Genomic DNA, 24318 nt, shown 5'->3' with positions numbered 1-24318 from the left:
TTCATTCTCTACCGCTTATCCTACCCAGAGTCAGGGGGATGCTGAAGTGTATCCCAGCTGCCATCAGGCAAGAAGCGGCGTACACCCTGGACTGGTCGGAGGGACAGAAAGACACATCACACATTCGGACTCTTTTACCATTTAACATGTGGCATGTTTTTGGACTGTGGGGAGACTCAAAAAGGTGCCCTGTCGGAATTGAACAAAGGCCCGTGCTGTGAGGCCGAAGCGCTAACCACTGTGCCACCATACCAACTGATAAGCTAGACCATAGCTAACTTGATGAAACTTCTGGATGGACAGATAATTAAGGTAATTTGATTTAAGACACAAATAAATATTCTCTCCTTAATGTTGTGGTGCAGGAGGCAGGCTCCCTCACCTAGTCCAAGCTCTTCCCCTTTAAGAGTGTCTGGAAAGGGATTTCGGTCAATCCCTGTCCAGACACTCTTAAAGGGGAAGAGCTTGGACTTTACCAAGCAACATTATCATACTCCTCCACAACAGCACAAACAGAAGCAGATTCCATGTTTGTTAGCAGTAACTACATGTTATTAAGTCTCATTTCGTATAAAACGGATACCCCTAATGCTCCATACTGACTAGAGCAAGATTCAGTGTCTTGATTTCATAATTTGTTGAAATATTTATACCCTCGAGGGGCCTAAAAGAGCATTGGCATATTTTTTGGTTTGATGTTCACTTGGTTTTACATAAGAAAGCAGTGACAATGACTTTTCAGACCATCATTGATGCTGTGTCAGGAATTCAAGTCTTGAAATGCCTGTGGAAGTTTTTAATCCTGATGGACATATTTTCTTCCAGGCAATTTCATGATTGAATTTGTTGCAATATTTTAGGGAACTTCAGATTTTTTAAAGTCATTCTGCTATTTTTATGGGTAATTTTGAAATTGTGTTTTGATCATTTCAAGATGATTTTTAAAATCTTAATTCAATTTCAGAAATTTCTTTCTCATTTTTTATGTAATTATTTGTTTAAGTAATTTCTTGCTGACATTTGATATACAGCAGATATACAGTAAATGTTGTCATATCTATTCCCATTAATTATGGAAGTAATTGAGTTAAAAAAAATCTTCAACATTTATTTACTAAATCCCCCCCAACAAAAGAAAGGAAAATCAAAGTGATTAAAAATCCCTAATATGACATTGCAGGTGTTAGTCAATACATATTGGAATTTCAGCTGCACCAACATTGTGGCTTGAAACAAGGGGTGACTTAAGCGACAGGCATTCTTCCAGTCTCTGGTCCAGCAACAAGGACCAAAACCCTGGCATCATTACTCCTGCTTGTCAGCTTGGACATAATTCAATTGGGTTCTGCCGGCCAGTCCTGCCTCCACCTTGTTCTACCCTCACACACTCGAGCTAATATATAAATTGATATGTTGGCCACAGACCAGACACAGCCTCCATCTCCCAGACTACCCTCCCCCCACGACCACACCACCATCGACCAGCAAATTTCTTCTTTTCAGACGATGAGCTCAATAATTCCATTTACTTAGATGTCTTTTCCTGTCTGTCCTGATTAAATCTGTTCATGGCTCATCAGCCTTTTGTGCTCTGCATCTGCCTCCATTCACGGGCCAGTTTGGGGAGGAGCTGGTAGCTTTCAGATTATAGATGCCACAAGACTCGGTCTGTTTTCCAAGCTGCAAATTAATATAATTAATACATATAAAAATAATACAGTTGTTGCTGCAAATTAATGATACCACAGTTACCAGACAGTGGCATGAAGAATGAATTGGACTTCTTTTTGCTGACTGGTAAAAATGTTCTTAAGCTTTTTCCTACTGTGTTGCTTTTTCTAAAGCAACTTCTAATTGTCAAACTAAAACACATTTTTTAAGTAATATGACTCTTTAAATTTAGATGAATAGGAAATGACCTATAAATTAAAAGGTATTTTCCAAAAAATTTCAAGAACAGCAAGATAGTATTCATAAAAAGAAACAGACTTATGCAACCAATAACCAAGAGACAGTAGCAGAGGACTTAAAATTCGGGAAGGTATTACTAGAGTAATTTTTATGATCAAAAAAGCCTCAGGTTCTGAAGAGGCTTCACAAAATCAAATTGTCCTTTTAGTGCGATATGATCAGGTATGCCCTGCACCACTGACGCTAGGCAAACACTACGACTGCTGTGGCCTTTTTTTTGTAAGTGCATTGACCTTTAGGGGATATAAACCACCATACGAACTTTGTTTAGGAAATATCCAACATAAAGTATAGCCTATTGTCACTGTACTTCCGCAATTAGCTTATAAATTTGGAGGACCTCCCTTCACATCAGGAAAAACCTACAATGTATGTTCAGATATTTTAACCAGATGGGTTGAGTACCTTCTTTGGAATTATCCGACTATTGTTCATTAATGAAATAACAATGAGGCCTTCCTTTCTGCTGCTTCCTGTTATCGGGCTTCTTTTTGGTAGTTTACTATTTATTCTGCAGTCCGGCTATGTGATTGTGTCACGTATCCAGGGTGAAATCCAAACAGTAGGAGAGTAAAGATGAAAATACATTTAAGAATGTCATAGTACAAAAATCTATGTCCGCAGACAAACTTTTTCCATTTCAAAGTTCAACCATGGAGGGGGAAGGATCGAGGACTCTTGATTCAATTAGTATCAATGATTAATATCAATTAAGTTTTTTCATTCTGAAATGAAAGCTCACAAATATATTCTTTACAGACTACAGTGGTGTATAGCATATGTTGTATGCTTTACTATATTTTGCCTTTGTGAGATTCTTTATTTTTCTTAATTATTTTAGTGAGTATTTTAGATTGATTTTAGTGATTACACAGGTGACAGGGAGACTGAATCTCACCCAAAGAGTGCTAGAACTGGCTCAAGCAAATGTGTCCCAGTGAGCAGGCAAAGCTGAATATTCTTATTCGACATATTGAAATGTAAGCTCCCACTAGTGTTGGGAACTTTCAGGTTTCTGATGCGTTTGAACCTTGTCTTCTGAATTGTTGAATAGATGACAGTGAATGTGGATGCTGGAAACAGGATGCAATGACTAACCTCTTGCCTGGAAGTTGTCCACTTCAATAGAGGGCATCCTATTGCATGTTTCCCGACTCTAGATTCTACACTATGACATCCAACAATCTGAACTGCTTTTGCGTTTTATGCATTCATTAAACACAGTGTTCAATATGCACGAGTTGTCTAAGGTTGAGTCCCAATATCTGAGGCCTGCACTAGTTCAGCCTGAGTTGAGTGGGTTGTCACCCAAGACGAATTACATTTGAGTAATTGTAGTTGGGTGAGTTCTGGTTCCTTCTTGGGCATCCTGTTTTAGTGTGAGATGATAACAGCAGAAGAAGCATGTCACTTAAAGTGGAACATGTCTGTTCTCCAAGACAATAAATTACATAATGGTAATAAAGCCAACAAAACTCAAGTCCAAATTATAAGGGGTTTCTGTAGAGCCTAAGCTGGCAGACTCCAAAACGGTCCCCTGATGCCAGCTGCCACTGTCTGAAGTTTTAAGTGGTAACTGTGTGGCAGGCTGTTAAAAAATAAAGACATGGTTTTACATTGTGTTTTTAAATGGGACTTTTGTTCTTTTATTAGCTATCTGATTAAAATATGCTGATGTTGACGATAAGTTTATCTAAGATTACAGAACTGTAGTAATAGCTGATATTTCTTAGGGATGCGATAGACATATCTTGTTGGGACTGCAGTACAATGCCTGTTCTTTAATAATAATTGGTAATACACGTGTGAAAAATTCTGAGTCCAATATTTACATCTCAGGTTTCTGTGTTGTCCTAGACCAGTTAATTCAATTCCAAACCCAAGAGAGGAATCTGGGAACCCAAGCAGGGATATTCCTCTGACTCAAAAGCTATTTTAGGGATCTGTTTCGGTGCTCTACACTGGATGTGAACAAAAACAGAGTCTGAAGGAAACAATTGTTCCAGTGTGTCATACTGGCTTTCAACTTTTCTGAGAATCACATTGTTGTCCACATTAACAGCACCAAAGTCCATTCAGTAGCTCAGATTTCCATGGAGACTGTGATCATTGATATGGTTGCATTGAGCTCTTTGTTGGTCTTCTGTTGTTAACTGGCTTCTTATCATTTTTCAATCAACAACTCTGTAGTTTTTTTCATTTAAGGTCGAGTGACAGTGGAGTCATTTCAGAGCTTTTGACTTGGATTAAACTACTTTGCTCAAGAATGGACTGAGTGAAAGACTGCACTTTTTTAATGGATCAGTAAAATGCTTTAATTAAATTAGACTGATCAAAATAAACATGTTGGTATCATAAATAACATCAAAAGAAATGTCCTTGGTATTAGTTCCAGGCCTCCTTGGAATTTGTAAGAATTCAGAAGGGAAGAAGTGAAAAATAGTTCAAATAACTGAAAAAAATTACCTGAAAATGAAATGGTTCATCTGCATCTGATTTTTAACCAGGAATTTGCAAAATGAGAAAAACAGAAAGATCCCAATTATTTACAATCAGTCTCTAACAAGTGCTTTGGTGTATTGAAGGATGAGCCTTGTACAGTGTGACTCTGTCCAATGTATTGTAACACTGCCAGCTGTGCAACTTGCCCTTCTTGACTACCAATGAAATGAATTTCATTGGAAAGCAATGAAAGCTGGAAACCGGACGCCAGATGTCAAGTATAAAGTTAGGCCTTCTCAAATGTTTTGTGCTTTCAGGATTTACACAAATGTGTCATTGTTACTCATCAATATTCTAAGGTAGTGGATGATTCGAGGCGAACATGTGTGGGCGAATCGGGGTGAGAGAAAGGCGGGAAACGAATGTAGTAACCATACTGAAATTGTTCGTGGCTATGGGGGGGGTGGAACTGGCGGCTTGGGGGTGGGGCGGGGCAGACAGAGATACAGAGAAGGAGTGGAGGACGCAGGGAAAATAAAGGGAAAAAAGAGACAGCACGACTCAAACACTAACCACAACCAGATGGGGAAGTGAAGAGGGGGAAGGTGGAAAGAAGCAAGGCAGGAACAAGGAAAGTTTTCCAGTGGAGGGAGGAAGAGGAGGGTGGGGCAGTAAGGAGGGGGAGGATGGCTAGTGAGGAATTTTTTTCCTATAACTAGCATCTTTTTCTCCCCTCCTTGCGAATGAGAGGGAGCTTTATGTAATGGGAGGATGCAGTCACTGAGTGACTGGTTCTCCCTTGACTGTAGCTTCATTAAGCTACAGAGGCATCTACCCTGTTCGTCCTAGGCCTGCGTAGTAGATACTCAAGGGGGATTCTAGCATTGCTCAACCATGGCCACATTTATCTATTTAGGTCAGAATGATCAATCGTAGCAAAATTGTTGTGTTCCTCTTTGCTACAAATAGGCTTGGAATACTGTTTTCAGTGTGGCGCAATCATCAGGGACACAGGTTTTGCCCTCTAGACAAATCAACTGATGTCCATCCATCCAAAGTTCAGTCATATTTATTTATATCACGACACGCGCTGGTCCCCAGACTGGCGGGACTGACTGCACTCCCACAAAAAGCCCTCGACAGTTGGAATTGAACTAAAATAGTGCAGAAGATAAGAGTGTAACAGAACACCCAATATCTTAATTTACATTTGAAAAAGATTGTTTTACCTAAAGCATATCTTTGTTTTGCATTTGATTGAAACCAATTGTTACTCAAATATTCTGAATGCTGTGAAACATGATTTAATGTTCTCCTCTGCATCTCTGCAGGAATTCAAAGTGCCAGGAGAATACAGTGTGTGGAAAAAATAACCTGCTAAATTGGTATTACAATAACCTTCTTCTTCTCCTCCTTTTGGCTCTTCCCTTCAGGGGTCACCACAGCGAATCAACTTTCTCTATCTAACTCTATTCTCTGTATCCTCCTCTCTCACACCAACTACCTTCTCTCACGACGTCCATAAATCTTCTCCTTGGTCTTCCTCGAGGCCTCCTGTCTGGCAGCTCCAAGTCCAGGATCAGTCTACCAATATATTCACTATCCCACTCTGTACATGACCGAAACATCTCAGTCTGGCTTCTCTGACCTTCTCTCCAACACATCTAACATGTGCTGTTCCTCTGATAGGCTCATTTGTGATTCTATCCATCCTGGTCGCTCCCAAAGAGAACCTTAACATCTTCATCTCTGCGACCTCTAGTTCTGCCTGCTGTCTTTTGGTCATTGTAACAGTTTCTAGGCCATGTTGTGAAAAGGTGGAATCTCTACAAATAGTAGCAGGGAAAGGGAAAAAAGCACAGAAGTGTAAAGAACCTATTTTGCTGAGGAACATAAAATAAGTCTAAGGAATTCAGGAGTTTTTTTTCTTTTTTAATGATGTTATACCAAAATTTTTAATGGACCTTGAACTTTTTAGGTAAGAATTAATGATATCGAACTTCAATGTTCTTTTAGTGGATGAGGAAGTGGAGTTGATTTTTTGTATTGATTACAGCAAACTTGAAACACCGCATATTCTTAAGAACTGTCAACATTCCACTACGAGACTGAGGCTAATTTGCTATAAGTCCCTTAACTATAGCATGACCTACAGAGACTGTTCTCTGTGAAGCACTAACTTACCATGGCAAGAATTTTGGGCTGAGTCCCATCAGAAAATCAAAACACAGCCTCCAGCTCACAAAGCCAACTAAAAAACATCCTCACAAGACGGCGCCGCCATGACAAACATTAAATAATGTATGACGTCACCTGCACATCCTCTGTTAGGTATACAGATGTTTTCCTTTGAGGCATGCTTTGCAGCTCAAAGAATGTATCACAATACATCGAAATGTCATCTCGCCAGACCTGAAATTTAGATATTTTCCTCAAAGGTTGTTTTTCAGTCCGGGTGATGCAGACTTATTTCATTTGCACAAATGATTCTTAATTGAATTATTAATTTCCTGTTTGATATTTCTTGCACTTTGGCATTGAGTTTGTAATATTTTGTAATGTCAGCTGCCACAGAAGAACGCTTTATGTGTTGCCTCTGATCGTCCCCAGTCTTTCATCCCTTTGGAGGCAGATGACTTGGGTTTTTGAAGCAGGCGGTATAAAGTGGGCGTAGACTGGGAGGTTAACCTCATGTGCAGCCTTGAACAGAGTCATATGATGAGGTGCGTGCCCACTGTTAGTCCTGGTCACAAGTGTCGGTTGGTCTCCATCCACCCAGTTTCACACCAGCCTGAGATTCTCATGTTTGAGTTACTTTTCTTTCCACAAATACTGTAACCAGGCTGGGTGAGAAATATGTTGACAGGGCCCCACATCTATTGTATAATTGAAATAACAAGACACGGTTATAGTCTAAATATAAATTAATAGGGCCCTTGTGGTCTGTTTTATCTCATCTCTCCAATATATTGACTACAAATATTCAATGATATATGTATTATTTTGTTATTCATTAAAGTGGTACTGTGTCTCTAATTCTTTGACAGGTTAAGTTTAATTTCATTTTCTTACAATTTCTTGTTAGTTAATAGTAAGAAAGAATAGTGGGGAACAAAAATCACCAAAAGTAAAAGAAATTGGGACATAACAAGCCCTTTATCAATTTGAATTAAAAATAGAGTTAAGCAGCAAAGTTCAGCATCAAAACTTTAAAAATAATATAATTTTGAAGCAGGTTCTACTTAATAAACAATGTAAACTACTTTTATTGAGCATAAATGAGGAAAACTTTATCAGGAAATCAGAAAAAATGTCCCAAGTAGATTTTTGGATCTCATTTCCTACATTTAAATGATATTGTGAATTGTGTTATAGGTCTTAATTTTTAAACAACAGTACAAGATACATGTTTTTTAGCAGTAATATTCAACCACTGATCAATAATTCAAGGGCTATGCCGACCGGCTACGACACTGAGGAAAGGAATGACGAATCAAAAAAAATGAGGCATGGAAATGTCTGCAATTATTTTCCATCTTAATGGCTCTCTCTGGCCTGCACAGCTGAGAGCAATACCTTTTACATTTTGGGCGAAACCAGTGAAGGAGGGGTTACGCTGTTTTTACAGCTGGTTGATCCAGTAACTGAAGCAGCTGGTCAGGAATGATGAGACCACCAACCTTATGACCTCTGTCACAGTCTTTCAGAGTGAATCTGTTGCCCAGCTAGACTCTTCAGCATGGACAACTGTCTCTGCAGTGGCCTTTTTACATCTATACTCACTGCATAAAAGTACATAAAAGAGACCGTCACTTTGATACCACAAACAGATTAATAATGAATATCACATTACCGTATTTTGCGGCCCATAAGGCGCACCGCATTATAAGGCGCAATATAAATGAATATAAATATTTTCCAGTTATATGGCGCACTGCGTTATAAGGCACATGATAAAACATACGGTATATAAAGTGAAACAATACTGTCAGTTTAGTCGAACTTTATTAATCTCTTTCATCTCGCTTCATTCCCTTGGAAACTCTGTTTGGTCTTCTTTACTTGCCGCAGTTCATCTGTTTGCTTCCTCCAGTTCTGTACCATTGATTCATTTATGTTAAATTCTTTCACTGCAGCTCTATTCCCATGATCTACTGCATGACTGATAGCCTGGAGTTTGAATTCCCCTTCGTAAGCATGTCTCTCAACAGTTGCCATTTTTGTGGGTCCTCATACTCAAAAATGTACAGTAATATGTTGAAGCACAGTATGTACCGGTATTACAAAACAGTTGCCATTTTTGGGGGTCCTCATACACACAAATGTACGGTAACATTATGTTTAAGCACAGTATTTACCAGTATTACAAAAAGTGGCGAAGGTAAACATACTATGTACTGTTCTCAGATTGGTTAATTGTTGCAAGCGATAGCAGACAACTGAAGTTAATGTGAGTAAGCGCAACAAGAATTCATTACGGCATGACCACAGACATAGCAATGTGTTGGTATTTCACTCAAGATAAAAATTTGCTTTATAGCCTTTTTAGTGGAACAATTGACACTGATGACCTGATCATTAGATGTTTTTTTCCCCTTTGAAATCGGTCAGAAATATTTTGGTGATGTTGCTCTGCTGATCTCATAATTGAGAGAATAGAGACTGACAGTCTGAGTATCCTCGCTACAAGTACGAAAGAACAGTGATTATTGGTAAGCAATCTTCTATTCTCTTATTGTGTCACTTGTAAGTGGACGGATATAATAACAGGGTTCCCACGCTTGAAATGATTTTACAGGATGTTTCTCCTCCTAAAGTATGACAGAAAAGTGATCAAGTCACACAGTAAAATATTACCACATCCCAACATGCGTTGCAGAAGACTTCTTTTCTATACCGGAACATCGCATTTGCTACATCTCACCAGATTGATTCGATGTAAATTCCACTTGCGCTGCCAGAGATCTGACCTAAAAGATGTTCAGTATTTGGATTTCCAAAAATCTCGAATAATTTCATCTATTCACATTTCAATGCTCAGTATGCACTGGTTCACAGGTACAATTTTCCATAATTTCCTAATTAATCTTAGTAAATATTAATTAACTTGTCAAGCATTTGAATTGCATTTGTATTGTTCAAAAGTTGCAAACTAAAGAAACATTGACACATTGACTGATTTATTGTTGTAATGTCAATACTACTGCCTATTTTTCACATTTCTATGGTGTTCCTCTTCTGTGCAATCTGTGTGCTCCTCACTCGGGCGTTACCAACTGCTTTCATTAAATGGAAGCTAGTTTAACATCGAATGAAAAGTCTCTTGAATTTCTTTTCTCTTCTGTGCAAATATATAGTATTTTTAATGTAGCTGTATTCTAATAAAGTTGTTATTCACTTACTTTCTGTTGTCAGACAACAAAACAAGTGTGAAACATGGCCAATTTAAGACAACCTGTTAACTGTAGTTACTGTATCTTGAAGGAGCTGCTTTGCTGAAATCAAGTGTTTCATCTTAAAGAGCACCGCCAACACAGTATGAAACAACATGCCCACAACAACAGCTCTCTGCTGTTCCTATGTCTGCCAACAAAGGAGACAGAGAGAGAAGCCTGTGGCGAAAGAAGAAAGTCCTTACACTTGTGGACCAATACTAGCAACACTCAACATCTGAAAATCATTAATCTTGTCTCTAGGCATTTCTTTGAGAAAAAGAATTCTTAAAGAAGTCTGAAACTTTGCTAAATAAAGCCACACTATCAAATGGAAGCACTGCTCTGAGGGGAACATGCAGATTTGATTGGCTGGTAGCATCATGTAGGGCAGTGACCCCCAACCCCCGGTCTGCAAACCGGTGACGGTCCACAAAGAAGATCTTTCTTGGTACAAATTATATTTTTTTCATCAGACCTTTCAGATCTTATTTTGGAAAATGACTGTTTCCGCCTTTGCCATACTACCACACTTAATATTGTAACTGCCTAATATACTGTAAAGAGTAATCATTGTATTCATATTAAATACTGTGAACTGACAAATCTTTAACATGTGAAACCCTGCGCCTCTAACCGGTCCGCAGAAACATTTTCATGTGTAAAACTGGTTCCTGGTACCAAAAAGGTTGTGGACCAGTGTCATAGGGGACCACACCAGTTAGATGAAGAGAAATGCTGTGTCTCAAGTTTGCACATTGACGATAGAATGGCAACAGACATGTGCATTATTTTTAATCCTTTGCATTCATTCACAAGGCAGAGAGGCAGGGGGGGGAAAGAATAATATTCCAGGACAAGTGAAGCTTTTCGAGGTCATTGACATTTTGTCTCATATTCTAGGAGTTTTCCGTGACTTGAAATTTGGTCATAATTTTCCAGGTTTCCTGGTTGGGAATTAAGCATTTCTTTTGACAACATGCCCACTGGCGAAGAGTGCCCATTTTAGGCCCCTAAACTGATTAAAAGCTGACATATAGCTTTTACCTGCATATAACCCCAAACATGCTTGGTTTTGATTTTGACATTGGAGGTCCATACTACATTCTTTGAAGCACTTCTGTACAAATGACCCACAATCCCCTTTCAACAGGATCAGTGTCTAGGGACATCTGCAAAACAGTAACTTTTCTTGGACATGCACACCACAAACACAATAATTTCATATTGTTGTAAATTTAACAAAGTAGTCCAGTGCTTGGTAGAAACAGTTAAATGAAAGTCATTGACATCAGTGCCAACATAAATTTGTTGTGTGTCCTCAAACTTATTTTTGACAGCCATTAATTATACCAGACACCTTGTCATCTGGGTGAAATTAAACTAAGCCCGAATGCTTCCTGCACAGACAACCGAGAAACTGCTATCAAAAGGATATTTTGTTTTGAGCTAAAAAACAATGAGATCAAGCTCTGCTTTTTAATTTTATTCTGTGCACAGTCCTTACACCACACATGACAAGTATTTAACGCGTTGAATTTTGCCGGCCTTCTCCAGTCTTGATGGATTTTAAATACAAAATAATATCTTCCTGCAGGCTCAGCAGAATGTGCCTGTAACTTGAATAAATAAAACTCAGTAGATGTTTCCATTTCAACAGATACATAGTTGAGTGCAACTTGTTTTTGCACTGCAGCACAAAGTGCAGAGCTGCTCAAGAATCTTGTCTTTAGAGTTCTAGATGCAGGGATCTTTAACACTTTCTCAGGTTGACAGCTGACTGATGGATTGTATTTACAGGCTGAAGCCACAAATTAAAAAAGAGACAGTGAGGTACGTACTGATGTAGAAGGTGCTGGGTGCATAGTTTCCTTCAAAATGAGTTTGTAGCAAGTTGCTGGTCTGGGGGTCATGTCTCAGCCATAAGGCCACACCCAGGATCACACCTCCTGCAAGCTGCAACAAAACACAACACATGCAGCTCTGTAAGGAATTGATGTATTTTTCCACATACCATATGCAAAAAAGGCAAATAACAAACAGGACATATCGATGTTCAATAGATTTCATGAAATACAAGTGGAAATTAACTGGGCTGATTGTCCAGTGTCAGAAAAACACCATAAAATCTTCAACATGTGAATCAGACATGGTTCTTTGACCAGCACAAGCCAAGTGATACTTTTAGAATTTCTTTGTTACCTCAGTTCATCTTTTAAAACCCTGATGTACAATATCAACCCTAAAAATTAACTATATTAATTATTTACTCTCACAAAAAATTGGAAATGATTCACCATTTAAATTGATGTGCCAGATGTAAACAACAGCAAAATATCTAAGAAATAAGAAAACAAATTAAAATAAGTGTCTGAAAAAATCTCAAGGAAATTCAGAAAAAAGAAGAGACCAAAAATAATAACTACAAAATAATAATAATAATGATGCCACTACTAGCAATGACTATTATCACAGGCAACCAAGAAATTAAACGATCAACCATACTGGAAAATCCTTTAATCTTTTTCTCTGTCTGTCTTTCTTAGTCATTCTGTCTTTCTCTGTCTGTGTGTATCGCATTCCTGTTTTTAGTAATTTCTTTGGAACTAAGATACTGTGCAATGTTAAATAAAAGGTTAAAGGATTCTGGAATTCAAATTCATTAAAATACATACAAAGGCTTGAGCAGTTATTGCAAGAGAAGTTCCCCTGTATGATGCATTTCCTGTTTTGTCTGCAACAACAGATAAAATGTAAATCAATCAGTACGATGCAGTTTGCATTTCTTATTTTTTATGGGAAAAGAAAAGGCTTCAGTCAATTTGATGTCTTTTTCAAGAAAAGTACAGTTGTAAACTAATTTATCCACGGTCATCTCACTTCTTGAGATAAGGCGTATTTTCCTGTGAGCTTGAAACACTCTCGCTGATTAAACTGTTAAAGTTGTTTGGATGTTATGTAGACAGAAGACCCTGAATCTGAAACCGAGGACAAGCATACCAAGCAGCAAAAAGGCCATTTGTGTTGTTTCATTTCCAAGTTGCCCCAAAAGCCAATTTCCTTAGGGAAACCCTGTGCTTCTGTGTACACATGAATGTACACAGACAGCAATGTGTAACTTTTAAACATAAACATGCTTTACTTTCAGACTTCTCTGGTCTTTTGTTTGAACCGGCACAAAGATTGTGAAAACCCCTGTTAGCCTATATCTCAACAGAAACACTAGAACAAACACAGCCCTCACAAATGTGCTCACATACACACATACAAATAAACCCCTGACTTGACAACCATCCAGCCCACATGGATTTGAAGCTCTGAGGATTTCCGTAGGAAATACTAACACAGAGAAAATCTCGGCTTAATTGGTCAACATTGGTATTTTTAAGTTTTCAACAGAGCTGCCTCCCCTCCCTCCTCCTCTCTTCGTGAGGTTCATTCCAGAGCACAGAACTCCTGCTGCCTAGCAACGAGATCAACACCCGAACTGCCCCGAAATTCAACACAACCACACTTGCACACTTGTGCGCGCGCACACACGCACACACACACACACACACATACAGATACAGCAACACTGTAGAATGTCAAATGTTTGGACCATGTGACTTGGCATGAAGATTAGTCGCTGTAATGCAAGAGGGTGAAGTTAATTTTACCAAATAAGTAATTTAATGTGTTTTATAAGATGTGTTGTCTGGTTTTATAAAGGTTATCAGTTTATAAAGTACCTCTTAACTTATTTCCTTGTCTTCAGTGTAAACATTAAGGCTTTAACTGCAGCCCTCCTCAGCTTATACACACTTCAGTTACCATGGTTACATTCCACTTACATGGTCTCATTCAATTTGATTTGCATACTTGATAGCCTTCTGTGTTTTCTGTTGTAAAATTGTTATGAAAAGAAGTAGAAACGTATACTTTTGTTGAAGAAAACTAGATAAAGGAAAGTACCTCTTGATTTCTGAGCCACGCCAGTTACAAAGCAAAATGCAATTATTAAGTTAACAGTTAAAAAAGGGTGGTTGAGAAAACAGAATAGTGAGAGCAAGTAAGATGGTCATGAGCAACATTAAGGACTCCATCAACATCACTGTGGACCCCCACCAATATGCCTACAGGAAGAACCGTTTCACAGAGGACGCCATCTCATCGGTGATACGAACAGCCCTCCCCCATTTGGAGAGCAGGAACTCCTACGTCCGTCTGTTCTTCCTGCATTTCTCCTCAGCCTTCAACACTATCATCCCATTGACTCTGGTGCAGAGGCACTTCTACCTAGGACTGAGTCCCACACTGGGGAACTGGGTCCTGGACCACCTGACCACCAGGCCACAAACCGTCAGGATCCACAACACCATTTCCTCCTCCGAGACCCTCAGCAGTGGCTCACCCCAGGGCTGTGCGCTGAGCCCCCTCTTGTTTACTCTGCTGACGTATGACTGCTCAGCAAGATACCCGAGCTGTCATATTGTGACGTTTGTGGATGACACTGTAGTAGTGGGATGCGTCACAAACAATGAGTCCAATTACATAGAGGAGGTGGAACACCTGGTGCAGTGGTGCAGACAAGAACCTCTGCATCAATGCGCATCAATGCAAAGAAAACCAAGGAGATGGTGGATTTCAGAAGGGAAAAGCGCCCTCCCTCTCTGTACATCGAAGGAGTTGCTGAGGAAATGGTCTCCAGCTACAGATACCTGGGTGTGCACATATCTAACAACCTCATCTGTAGTACCAACACTTCTTGGCTGGTGAGGAAGGCCCACCACCACCTCTACTTCCTCAGGACACTGCAGAGAGCTGGGCTTGGCAGCCCAGTCCTGAGGAGCTTCTTCCACTCGTAGAGAGCATCCTCTGCCACTGCATCTCTGTGTAGCGTGGCAGCTGCACTCTTGTTTTTCTCTTTTTGCTCTTCTATTAACCTATTTTAATGGCATGAAACAGCCATGGGTAAAAATTTCGTACCACATACTTTAAGGGGTGCTGGTATGACAATAAAAGTTCCTTGAATATGAGTAGTGGAATGGTAAGAAAATACTTTTTTCAAATAAAACATTTCTTGCTAAATGTTCTGTACCAACTGTTGATTGAATTCAGCAAGTTACGTGATTCAGCAAGTTATGTGTCAGCACTTCTTTGGCAGACCTCCATAAAACTGTTGCATCCTCTTTTCCAATGCTCAAACAATTTTTCTTTCCACATTTATAACCATCAATAACCTTGTATTAACACATGAGGGAGTTCTTAGGTCGTTAAGGACAACCACTTAAACACTGAAGGGTTTTCCTAAATAACATCCTGAGGAAATCCTTATGACGATTACATACACCTCTTTTTTGTTTTGAGGTTACCTTACATTAAAATGATGGCCATCCTAAGCCTGAACACTTTTAAACTACTGGCACATGACTTTTACAGAGGGGAGGCGGTGGCATCCTTTTCACATATTAGCTAGAGTTTCAGGGGTGTGACTCAAACACAAGTAGGGATCCATACATACTGTAATAAAGTTGTTAATGGTACACCCACATGATGCCTTATTTGAGCCATAATTTTGGTATTTGGGAAGGATGAGTCACAGGAACCCACTTTTGAAAAGGTTTTGCCGCAAGCCACAGACTACTATGCACCGGGCCCTAGACTGGCACAGATCGGGCTCTGGATGTAGGTTTCTCCCAGACTAGATCAAGAACCGTCCCTGACCAGTTTCTAAAAAGGATTACTAGTTACCAAACTGCTTCTTGATAAAAGAATATAACATTTATTATTATTGTCTACAGATATACAATCAACCATATGTATTTTCAAAGCTATATTGCGGCATATTATCGTAAACATGAGAAATATAAAATTGCTGCCACCACAGGCAACATTGGCTTTTGGTCAGAAGAAAAAAAAATCCCAGATATACTCCCTGCACCTTTTTCTATGATTTATAACATTTCTGTTTTCAAATCTGTCGATCTGCTGCTGATTGTACTCAGCACTGGTTATCACACATTCCAAGCAGAAAAGCAGCATTCACTCTAGGCAGCACAGCAGGAGAGGAGCCTTGAACACTCAGAGATCAAGTAAAGATTTATGGGAATGTCTTGCAAGCTCACATTTGTTGGAGTACAAAACTAAAGATTGACTGGTGGTGGATCTTTAAAGGTTGACCTATTAACAATAGTTTGAAAGACCAAACCTGATTGACTGTATTTATTTGACCTTTTCAATCTTCTTCTTCTTTCGGCTTTTCCCTTCAAGGGTCGCCACAGCGAATCAACCTTCTCCATCCAACCCTATTCTCTGTATCCTCCTCTCTCACACCAACTACCTTTATATCCTCTCTCACTAGGTCCACAAATCTTCTCTTTGGTCTTCCTTGAGACCTCCTGCCTTGTAGCTCCAATTCCAGCATCCGTCTACCAATATATTAACTATCCCTCCTCTGTACATGACTGAACTATCTCAGTCTGGCTTCTCAGCCTTGCTCTTCAGAACATTTAACATGTTCACCAAGCACTTTCCCACTAGTCGCACTTAGCTCCCAACCCCCCCTGAAAAAAACACAAAACAAAGAAATGAATGTATGTATGTATATGGTTTTGAGATAGCTATTTGGTAGAGTGGTCACTTCTGACTTCCGACAACTGGTACTTCGGATCTTCGGTGACTGAATGGCACTTTTTGTGAGTGCTTTGGACAAAGCATCTGCCAAATGACTGTAATGTAATGTGCTGTTCCTCTGATAGACTCATTCCTTGTCCTATCCATCCTGGTCACTCCCAAAGAGAGCCTTGACATCTTCATCTCTGCAACCTCTACCTCTGCCTCCTGTCTTGTCGTCATTGGAACTGTTTCTAGGCCATACAGCATCGCTGGTCTCACCACTGTCTTGTACAACTTTCCTTTCATTCTGGCTGATAGTCTTCTATTGCACATGACCCCTGATACTTTTCTCCACTCATTCCAACCTGCTTGGACCTGTCTCTTCACCTCTTTTCCACATTCTCCGTTGCTCTGGACTGTTGACCCCAAGTACCTGAAATCCTCCAACTTCTTGATCTCCACCCCCTGTAGCCTCACCGTTCCACCTGAGTTCCTCTCATTCACACACATATACTCTGTCTTGCTATGTCTAACTTTCATTCTTCTCCTTTCCAGCGCATACCTCCACCTTATTTGACCTTTTCAATATTTATTAAAATCAGTGTGAATGAGATGAGCTGCACTCCAGTAAGATTGGAATGCAGGCTTTTTCCTTAAAACTGATTCAAAATCAGACTACTTAAAGTTTACTCAAAAGCTTCTGTGAGTTAAAGACAAAAGACCGTAAGAAGCTCTGTCAGAAATTAGGCCTGTTGCTATACAATAACGTCATACACACAGAACCCACTGGATAGAACTATTGTTGCAGAGCCCTAGACAACCAATTTCTGATGCAAAGCCAGTTGTGAGAAGAGGGGACACAACACCATGCTCTTGGCTCTCTGGGTTGGGTGGAATGGATAGCAGAATCTGTTGGTGTCCCCCTTTATTTCCATCACATCCACACCACATTACAATCTACAATGACTGGCAGAGCAACTATGGGTGCAGAAAAAATAATTACCGTATTTTTCAGACTATAAGTCGCACTTTTTTCATGGTTTGGCAGGTCCTACAACTTATACTCAGGTGTGAATTATAAATTAAAATATATACGGCTATTTCACATGTTCGTTATTTTCTCACTGACAGTTGCGAGACTGCGATCTTGGCTTGTGTCACAGTAACCGCTACTCCTATTACTCATGTACCACAGAAAATTGAAACATCAACTTAAAAATACAACTGAGAACACAAATACCCCTAAAAGGATGCTTGTCAATGGTGCAGTTACGTCTCCACGGCCAGGTAGTTGCCAAGGCGATAAATATAAATACCTTTACGGGAGGACTTTCTTGGTATTATCACTTCATGCTGCGCAACCACCTCTCTAGTTAGTTAGCTATCAGTTATTTACTATTGAATCATTCCCAGTTTATGATAAATATATGGTATATAGCCAGCATTAACCACCCTTTGCAGTGGGGGTACAGGCTGAGGTCACCTCCACAGCCCCTGCTTCTTCAAGGAAATCCCACAAAAGCAGTAGAGTGGCTATGTGTGATCCATAATGGCATAATGGCATGCTGTGAAGACATTTTGCTATAGGATAGAGCTTTATTTCATTGGGAAATAAAAGCCAAAAAAGTCAAGGCATTTGACTGCAACCAATTTAAGGCAGCTATGTTTGTTCAATTTAGGTTTGACATTCAAAAAAAGATTCTGACAGGGAATGGGTAGAAGAATTTTAAATTCTACTGCTTATCGGTGAAAGCAAAACACATTTCACAGAAGTTGACAGCAGACCATGGTTAATAACATCTTAAATGAGAGATGTACTTATTTCATGATAGTTTTGTTTGAAACTATCTAAGAATTTTCTGGCACAGCAGAAGGTAATAATTTGTGGTTACAAATATCTAAATGGATCAAAATTTACTATTTATTATTGTCATTCACACAAATGTTCTAAAACTACTTATTTCACAAGACAAATAATCGCTTCCAATTTCTTTTACTTTTTTCAATAGAGGAATGGGCTGACATTTTGGTGACTTTACTGACTTTTTTCTGCAGCACTTCCCCTTTTTAAATGACAATGGAACGCAATAATGGAAACCCTTTACATCAACAGCTCAAGACGGAAGCATGAGTGAGAAATGTGATGCAAAGTGAGATCAGCAGTTCAAACTGTAGCCTGCCCCCTCTCACGTCTATTTCTGTTCAGGGGGTTAGAGAATGTGGGGCATGCTGGACTTGGAATAGTGGGGGATGGGGTGTGGTCAACATTTTCCCATAAGACGCATATACCACTCCCTGCCAGACCCCCCTTCCCCCAACTGCCTCTTCACCCTCTCAGTGTCCGGTGTGATTTATGGAAACAGGAGGTCTCCCATTTTAAAGAGGCAGCAGCCACAGAGGGTGCAGAGCAACCATGGTCGGATTCATCTGCTCGAACAGGTAATTCACAAAGCTCTTTAGAACCGCCAATAACACTAAAAGGCCTAAAGTGGTCTATGTGTTAAACAGAGGGGTGGGGCCCCTTAGAGGCACTGAGCACCTGATAATGCATGTCCTCAGATGGGTGATCATGATTTACAACTGCACATAATCCCAGCAATTAGCACCCATCTGCAATTTACCTAAAAGATTAAGACCAAGCATGTTCAACAAAATCAACCCTCACATTGGACCTCAATCAGTATGGGTCTGAGGAAAAAAAAATCAGAAAAGAATCTGGTCTTGAACCAGCAAAGTACTTTATAAACTTACAAAATGACTTATGTCTTTGGATGGGTATTTTATTTTGTGTAACTTATAACACAACATGTTATTCGCCTCAACAGTGTTGTTGGTGTTTCAATCAAATAGCTGACATTAGATATCCAAATACTGAAGTTACAACCAAATCAACTAAATGTCAATATATATGATAATGTTGGTGTGCAGCTAATAAAGGAGATAGAAAGTGATTGTTAAACTTGGAATTGGTGCTAGACATTTTTAAAACATGTAAAAATAAAATCTACAAGCGAAAAGTGATTTCTGATTAAAATGAAAAAAGGCCCTTTAAATATAATTAATGTTACTTTATAAAACTCTTGAAAGGATCAATACAACAAAAGAATGACTTCTGTTTGGAACAAACATAGAACATAAAATTTTACATAACAAATATCATTTAGACTGACAATTTTTCTATGATGCAATTTCTTATCCTTCCCTTAAATGTTTTCCCAAATATTAACAAGCAAACCTTCTTTATGTTGCTTACCCAACAAAATTGTTTTTGGACAATAAATATTAAATATTATATTTTTAATAAAATGGCCCCCCAGTCTTTTTGTAGGACCTCCATGTGGCTGCTAGCTTGCACATTACAACAAAGTTAGAACAAGAAAATGAAAAATTAAAATGATTGTTATCACCCTGAAGAAAGAAGAAAATGTAGCTATTCTAAGAACAAAGCATTTTAAGTTGTTTGCTTGTTGAAAGTGCTTACAGCTGCAGTCATTGGCCTTTTACTGAAGAGAAACCCATAAAAGTTGCATTTAGATGCTAAATCATAGTATTTATTTGTTTGCTAGATAGCAACATCATTTTAGAAAAAGAAGTGAACTTAACGGTCCCTGTGGGAATCCTTAGAATCAAAATGAGGACTGTGACAACTGAACACTTTAAAGCAATTTATAGTTAGCCTCTTTAATGGCAAATTGACATTTAAGACTATTTTGACTACTGTCCTGATGTTAAGACAACATCATTCAGCATTTAAATCTGGCAAAAGAACCTTTTACATTCAGTGACACAGTTTAAATGTTTCAGTCACACAAACTCTTAACTGACTTGGGAAATTTATTGACAACTGCCTCTCCTTTCCCGTTCTTTTTGATTTTGAAAAGATCGCACGGTATTTCACAATTCCATTTTGTGCTGGGACATAAAAGAATGGAGATGCATAGTGACACCCTCTCTAGACATCCTACACAACACAACTACTACCAATACTACTAATGGGGCCTTTTGTCAGTGGAATGCAGGCAGGTGAATTAACTGTCTTTATCTGGGTCCTTCATGCATAGCTACTTGTATCTGGATCACTAGCGTTAGCACCCTGCATAAGGTAAGATAGCATAAATGGCATTGTGGTCAGCTGATAAGGTTTGGCAGGCTAATGCGTAAACTGATTGTTCACTTGCCATAAAGGCCAATAGTTGAGATATCCGGGCTATTTTGATTTGTTGATTAAAAGGCTGAGATTTGTTTCTGATGAATAAATAAGTAAGTAAATACATAAAAATCAAGTTTGTAAAAGCAAGTTCTACTATCCAAATGGATTTTATCACTTATTATTAATTAAAGGCAGGAATTTAAATAACATTACCTTAAGCAAAGGTGGCAATATTAATTGTACTTATTCCATTTAAATCACAACACTGATAAATATAGGCGGTGATAGTTGATAGTATGAAAAATCTTTCATACCTGATCAGGCTAGCAGCAATTCTCCTCAGCCTTTAAGTGTTCCATATGCCAGCCAGCATATTTAAAAGTTGCTAAGAAAATATCTAAACACAGTATGTATGTTTTCAGAATGTGTGTTTTAATAAATGATTTCAAGGTCATATCATTAATTATAGACTATTATTCAAGGTGCAATGATCTCGTATTTTGGGAAGCTAGATGCGTCTCATAATGGAGATTAATTTAGCGAAATGATCTTGGTGTGATTGTGAGAATCTGTGCTTTACTGTGAAAGTGATGAATAACAAAGTTGCCATAGGAACTTTGAAACATACATTTGGAGAGGTTGAAAAACATGGATAAAAAGTAAACAAATACTATTAATTCATAAAAGACAACTAATTTGTGAAATGTAAGCTTGTCAGAAGCCGGATGAGGGTGAGTGATGGCTGAGAAGTTACGCAAATGTTGGCACTGTGACCCGGACCGTTGAGTGTCACAGCTACAGGAAGACGGACTTCCCCCAATGTCTGACTGGGTTACGTGTACTATTGCCACATTAACATCCATCAATCCATCCATCCATCAAGCTTACCTACCGCTTATCCTGCAGCCTATCCAGTAACCTGTGCAGCATCCCAACACAAACACGGGGAGAACATGCAAACCCTGTGAAGGTTCTTTCATGCTGTGTGGTGGAAGCATTAACCACTACTCCACCCTCTCATATTACCAGTATTGTTATATCTTTATGTCAGGCAAGAAAAATCCACAGCATTTTAATATCATAACTCAAGACTCATTATAAATTATATATCTGATATTTTTCAGTTTAAAAACATTCGGAATTGATTACACATATACTGAATGTCACTGGCTTATTTCTTTACATTTCTAGATATTCATATCTATCTATCTTTAGACCTATTTATATATTTGTACCAATATTTTGTTTTTCACAAAATTCAATACAGAATGAAAATTTTCTTTTCTTTTTCAATAAACTGCTGACATGTATATATGCTCTGAAAGATTTCTAGCTGGCTCTTATGAATTAGAAATCTGTTGAACATGCTGGTAGCTTGATGAAAATTTACGACATAATATATTGTCAGTACCTATGATGTTATCTGTTTTAGGGATGAAAGACACTGATCTCGGAGTCAGATATTGTAAAATTTTCTTTAAAATGATTGAAAGTTATAAAACTTAAGAGGATGTTACATGAAAGAAAAAAACAACAAAAAAATACAAAAAAGGTGACAGAAAGTTGGTCAGGAAATTAGAAACAAATTAGCTGATTTTTTAAATGACTACAAAGTGTCCACATCTATTACAAAGGTAAAAATTTCAAGGAGTCATGACAGTTAGTGGGGCACTGGGTATAATTTAGGCTTAGGGACTTATAATGTTAGTGACAGCTTGCTTTAACTTATATTCAAGGCTTGTGTGAAATTACGTTTTTCTGCTAGGCTCTGCAAACAACCCATGCCCCATCCAGAGCCTTTGCCTGGACCACACCCATCCTCACACTGCTCCACTATCATCCCAGCAACATAAATATCAAGTTTTAATGGTTGCATCGTGCAGTTACATTGCTCGTCCCAAAAGATATGCTGACAAGACATTGAAACACCTGTCAAATAGCTCAAAGCTGGCCCCTACACCTGCTGAAACAGAATGGGCGTCTCCAGGGTTCTGTATTTCATCTAATTCAGGGATGTCAAACTCAGTGCCTGTGAGCCGGATCAGGCCCACACACAGGTTTAATATGGCTTGCGAGGGTAAAAGACGCCAGGCTTCAGGATTTAATTAAACAATGGGTACATTGAAAGTAGTTAGCAGGCCATGATTTTACCCATTTTACCCACTTGAGAATAGATTTTCCTCTATGTGGCCCCTGAGCAAAAATTAGTTTGGCAGCCCTGATAGATGCACCATATTACATAAAATTATGACTATATCACAGAGCAAACCCACGCTGGTCTGATATCTGCTGATGAGGCAGAGTCTAAATTGAGTGCCATGTCTATAATACAGAGTGTCAAGAAGGGCAGGAAGCCTTGTCGGTAGACACCGATTGAAGATTAGGCAACTTGTTGGCTCATGTACAGAAGACGTGTTTAGGACAAATACAACCTCATCCCTTTCTGTTATTATTATCCATCCATCCATCCATCTTCTGCCATTTATCCTGCACTCAGGGTCACGGGTGATGCTAGAGCCTATCCCAGCTGTCATCGGGCGAGAGGCGGGGTACAGCCTGGACTGGTCGCCAGTCAATCGCAGGGCCACATACATAGACAACCATTCACTCACTCACTCATTCGGGGCAATTTTGCCAATATTTTCCCCCATTAACATGCTGCATGTTTTTGGACTGTGGGAGGAAACCGGGGAACTGAGGCCGAAACGCCAACCACTGCGCCACCGTGCCGCCCTACTGTTATTATCACTCTTTCTTGATTATTCCATTATTGCAGCAGCCTCAAGGGTGACGTCAGTAAGTGGCCACAGCCCCTGTTCCCTGACAATTTTGTTCTGATACTGATACTCTGTTGCATTTATGGTTCTTAATGGTTTCTCGGAAAAAAAGAACAGGAAAAAAAAAAGCAAAAGCAGACTGTGCGACAGAAAAAAAAGGTCACAACATTTTACATGTTACTTTCAATTTCCATTTTCCTCTTCTCGGTAGTTACTACTGTCTGAAGACGAATAACTTTATCTTAAATAAAACGTTGATTAAAATGGTTTTGAATTAAGAGATCCAGGAGACTCACTAGTAGGCTTTGATCCACACACACACTCACACACGCACACAATTTTAAGTATCTGATGAAGTAGATTGGGGGAGGGGAACATATTACGGCCTGTAAAACAGTGAGGCCATGGAGATAAAGGGGCAGAAGGGGAAAAAACCGAAATACTCAGCGGTTCTTAAACAACAGGGGAGTTTTTCAACAACAGGAGAGAACACCCACAAAAATGTTTCCATGATTCAGTTCGAAACGTTTGCGGGGCCTTGACTCACCAAACGGAAACCACCGTGGGTCCCCCTTTTCTCTTCTCTCTTTCTCTCTCTCAAACACACACGCGCGCACATAAATTGGGTGGAGGAGGATTTCAATCAAGCCTTTACCCGCCCAACATGTAAGATTGAATCAGACCTGCTAGCTAAAAATACAATTAGCTGGGAAATAACGCGGTGAACCATATCTGTCTGTTTTACTTTTCTCTAACTGGACAAATAACCCGCTATTCGATGTTAACGGGAGTGCGGTCATTTCGCCGTGGGTTGCGTAGCAATAATACTGGCCACCTCCAGATTCTTGCGTTGTGACGTTAGTTTCGGAAATTAACCACAGCCCCTCGCCCCCCACCCGGTTCCGTCCACATTTCATTTAATATTTGGAGGTTGACTTAATAAGCTCGT

General features: G+C 39.2%; 1 protein-coding gene across 1 annotated transcript in view; it reads right to left on the bottom strand.

Annotated features, from left to right (window-relative positions):
• Positions 1–24318, bottom strand: part of LOC147235583 (CD81 antigen-like) — a 31494-nt gene that overhangs the window by 6760 nt on the left and 416 nt on the right. The window contains exon 2 of the mRNA XM_086143693.1: positions 11687–11801. Within this exon, the coding sequence (XP_085999819.1) occupies positions 11687–11801 (115 nt within the window). The remainder of the gene's footprint in view (positions 1–11686; positions 11802–24318) is intronic.

This window comes from Fistularia commersonii, chromosome 3 (assembly GCF_037954325.1).
Source record: "Fistularia commersonii isolate RoL2024-O1a breed Wild chromosome 3, RoL_Fcom_v1.0, whole genome shotgun sequence".
NCBI classification, from domain to species: Eukaryota; Metazoa; Chordata; class Actinopteri; order Syngnathiformes; family Fistulariidae; genus Fistularia; species Fistularia commersonii.
This window is presented reverse-complemented; position numbering and strand designations above follow the sequence as displayed.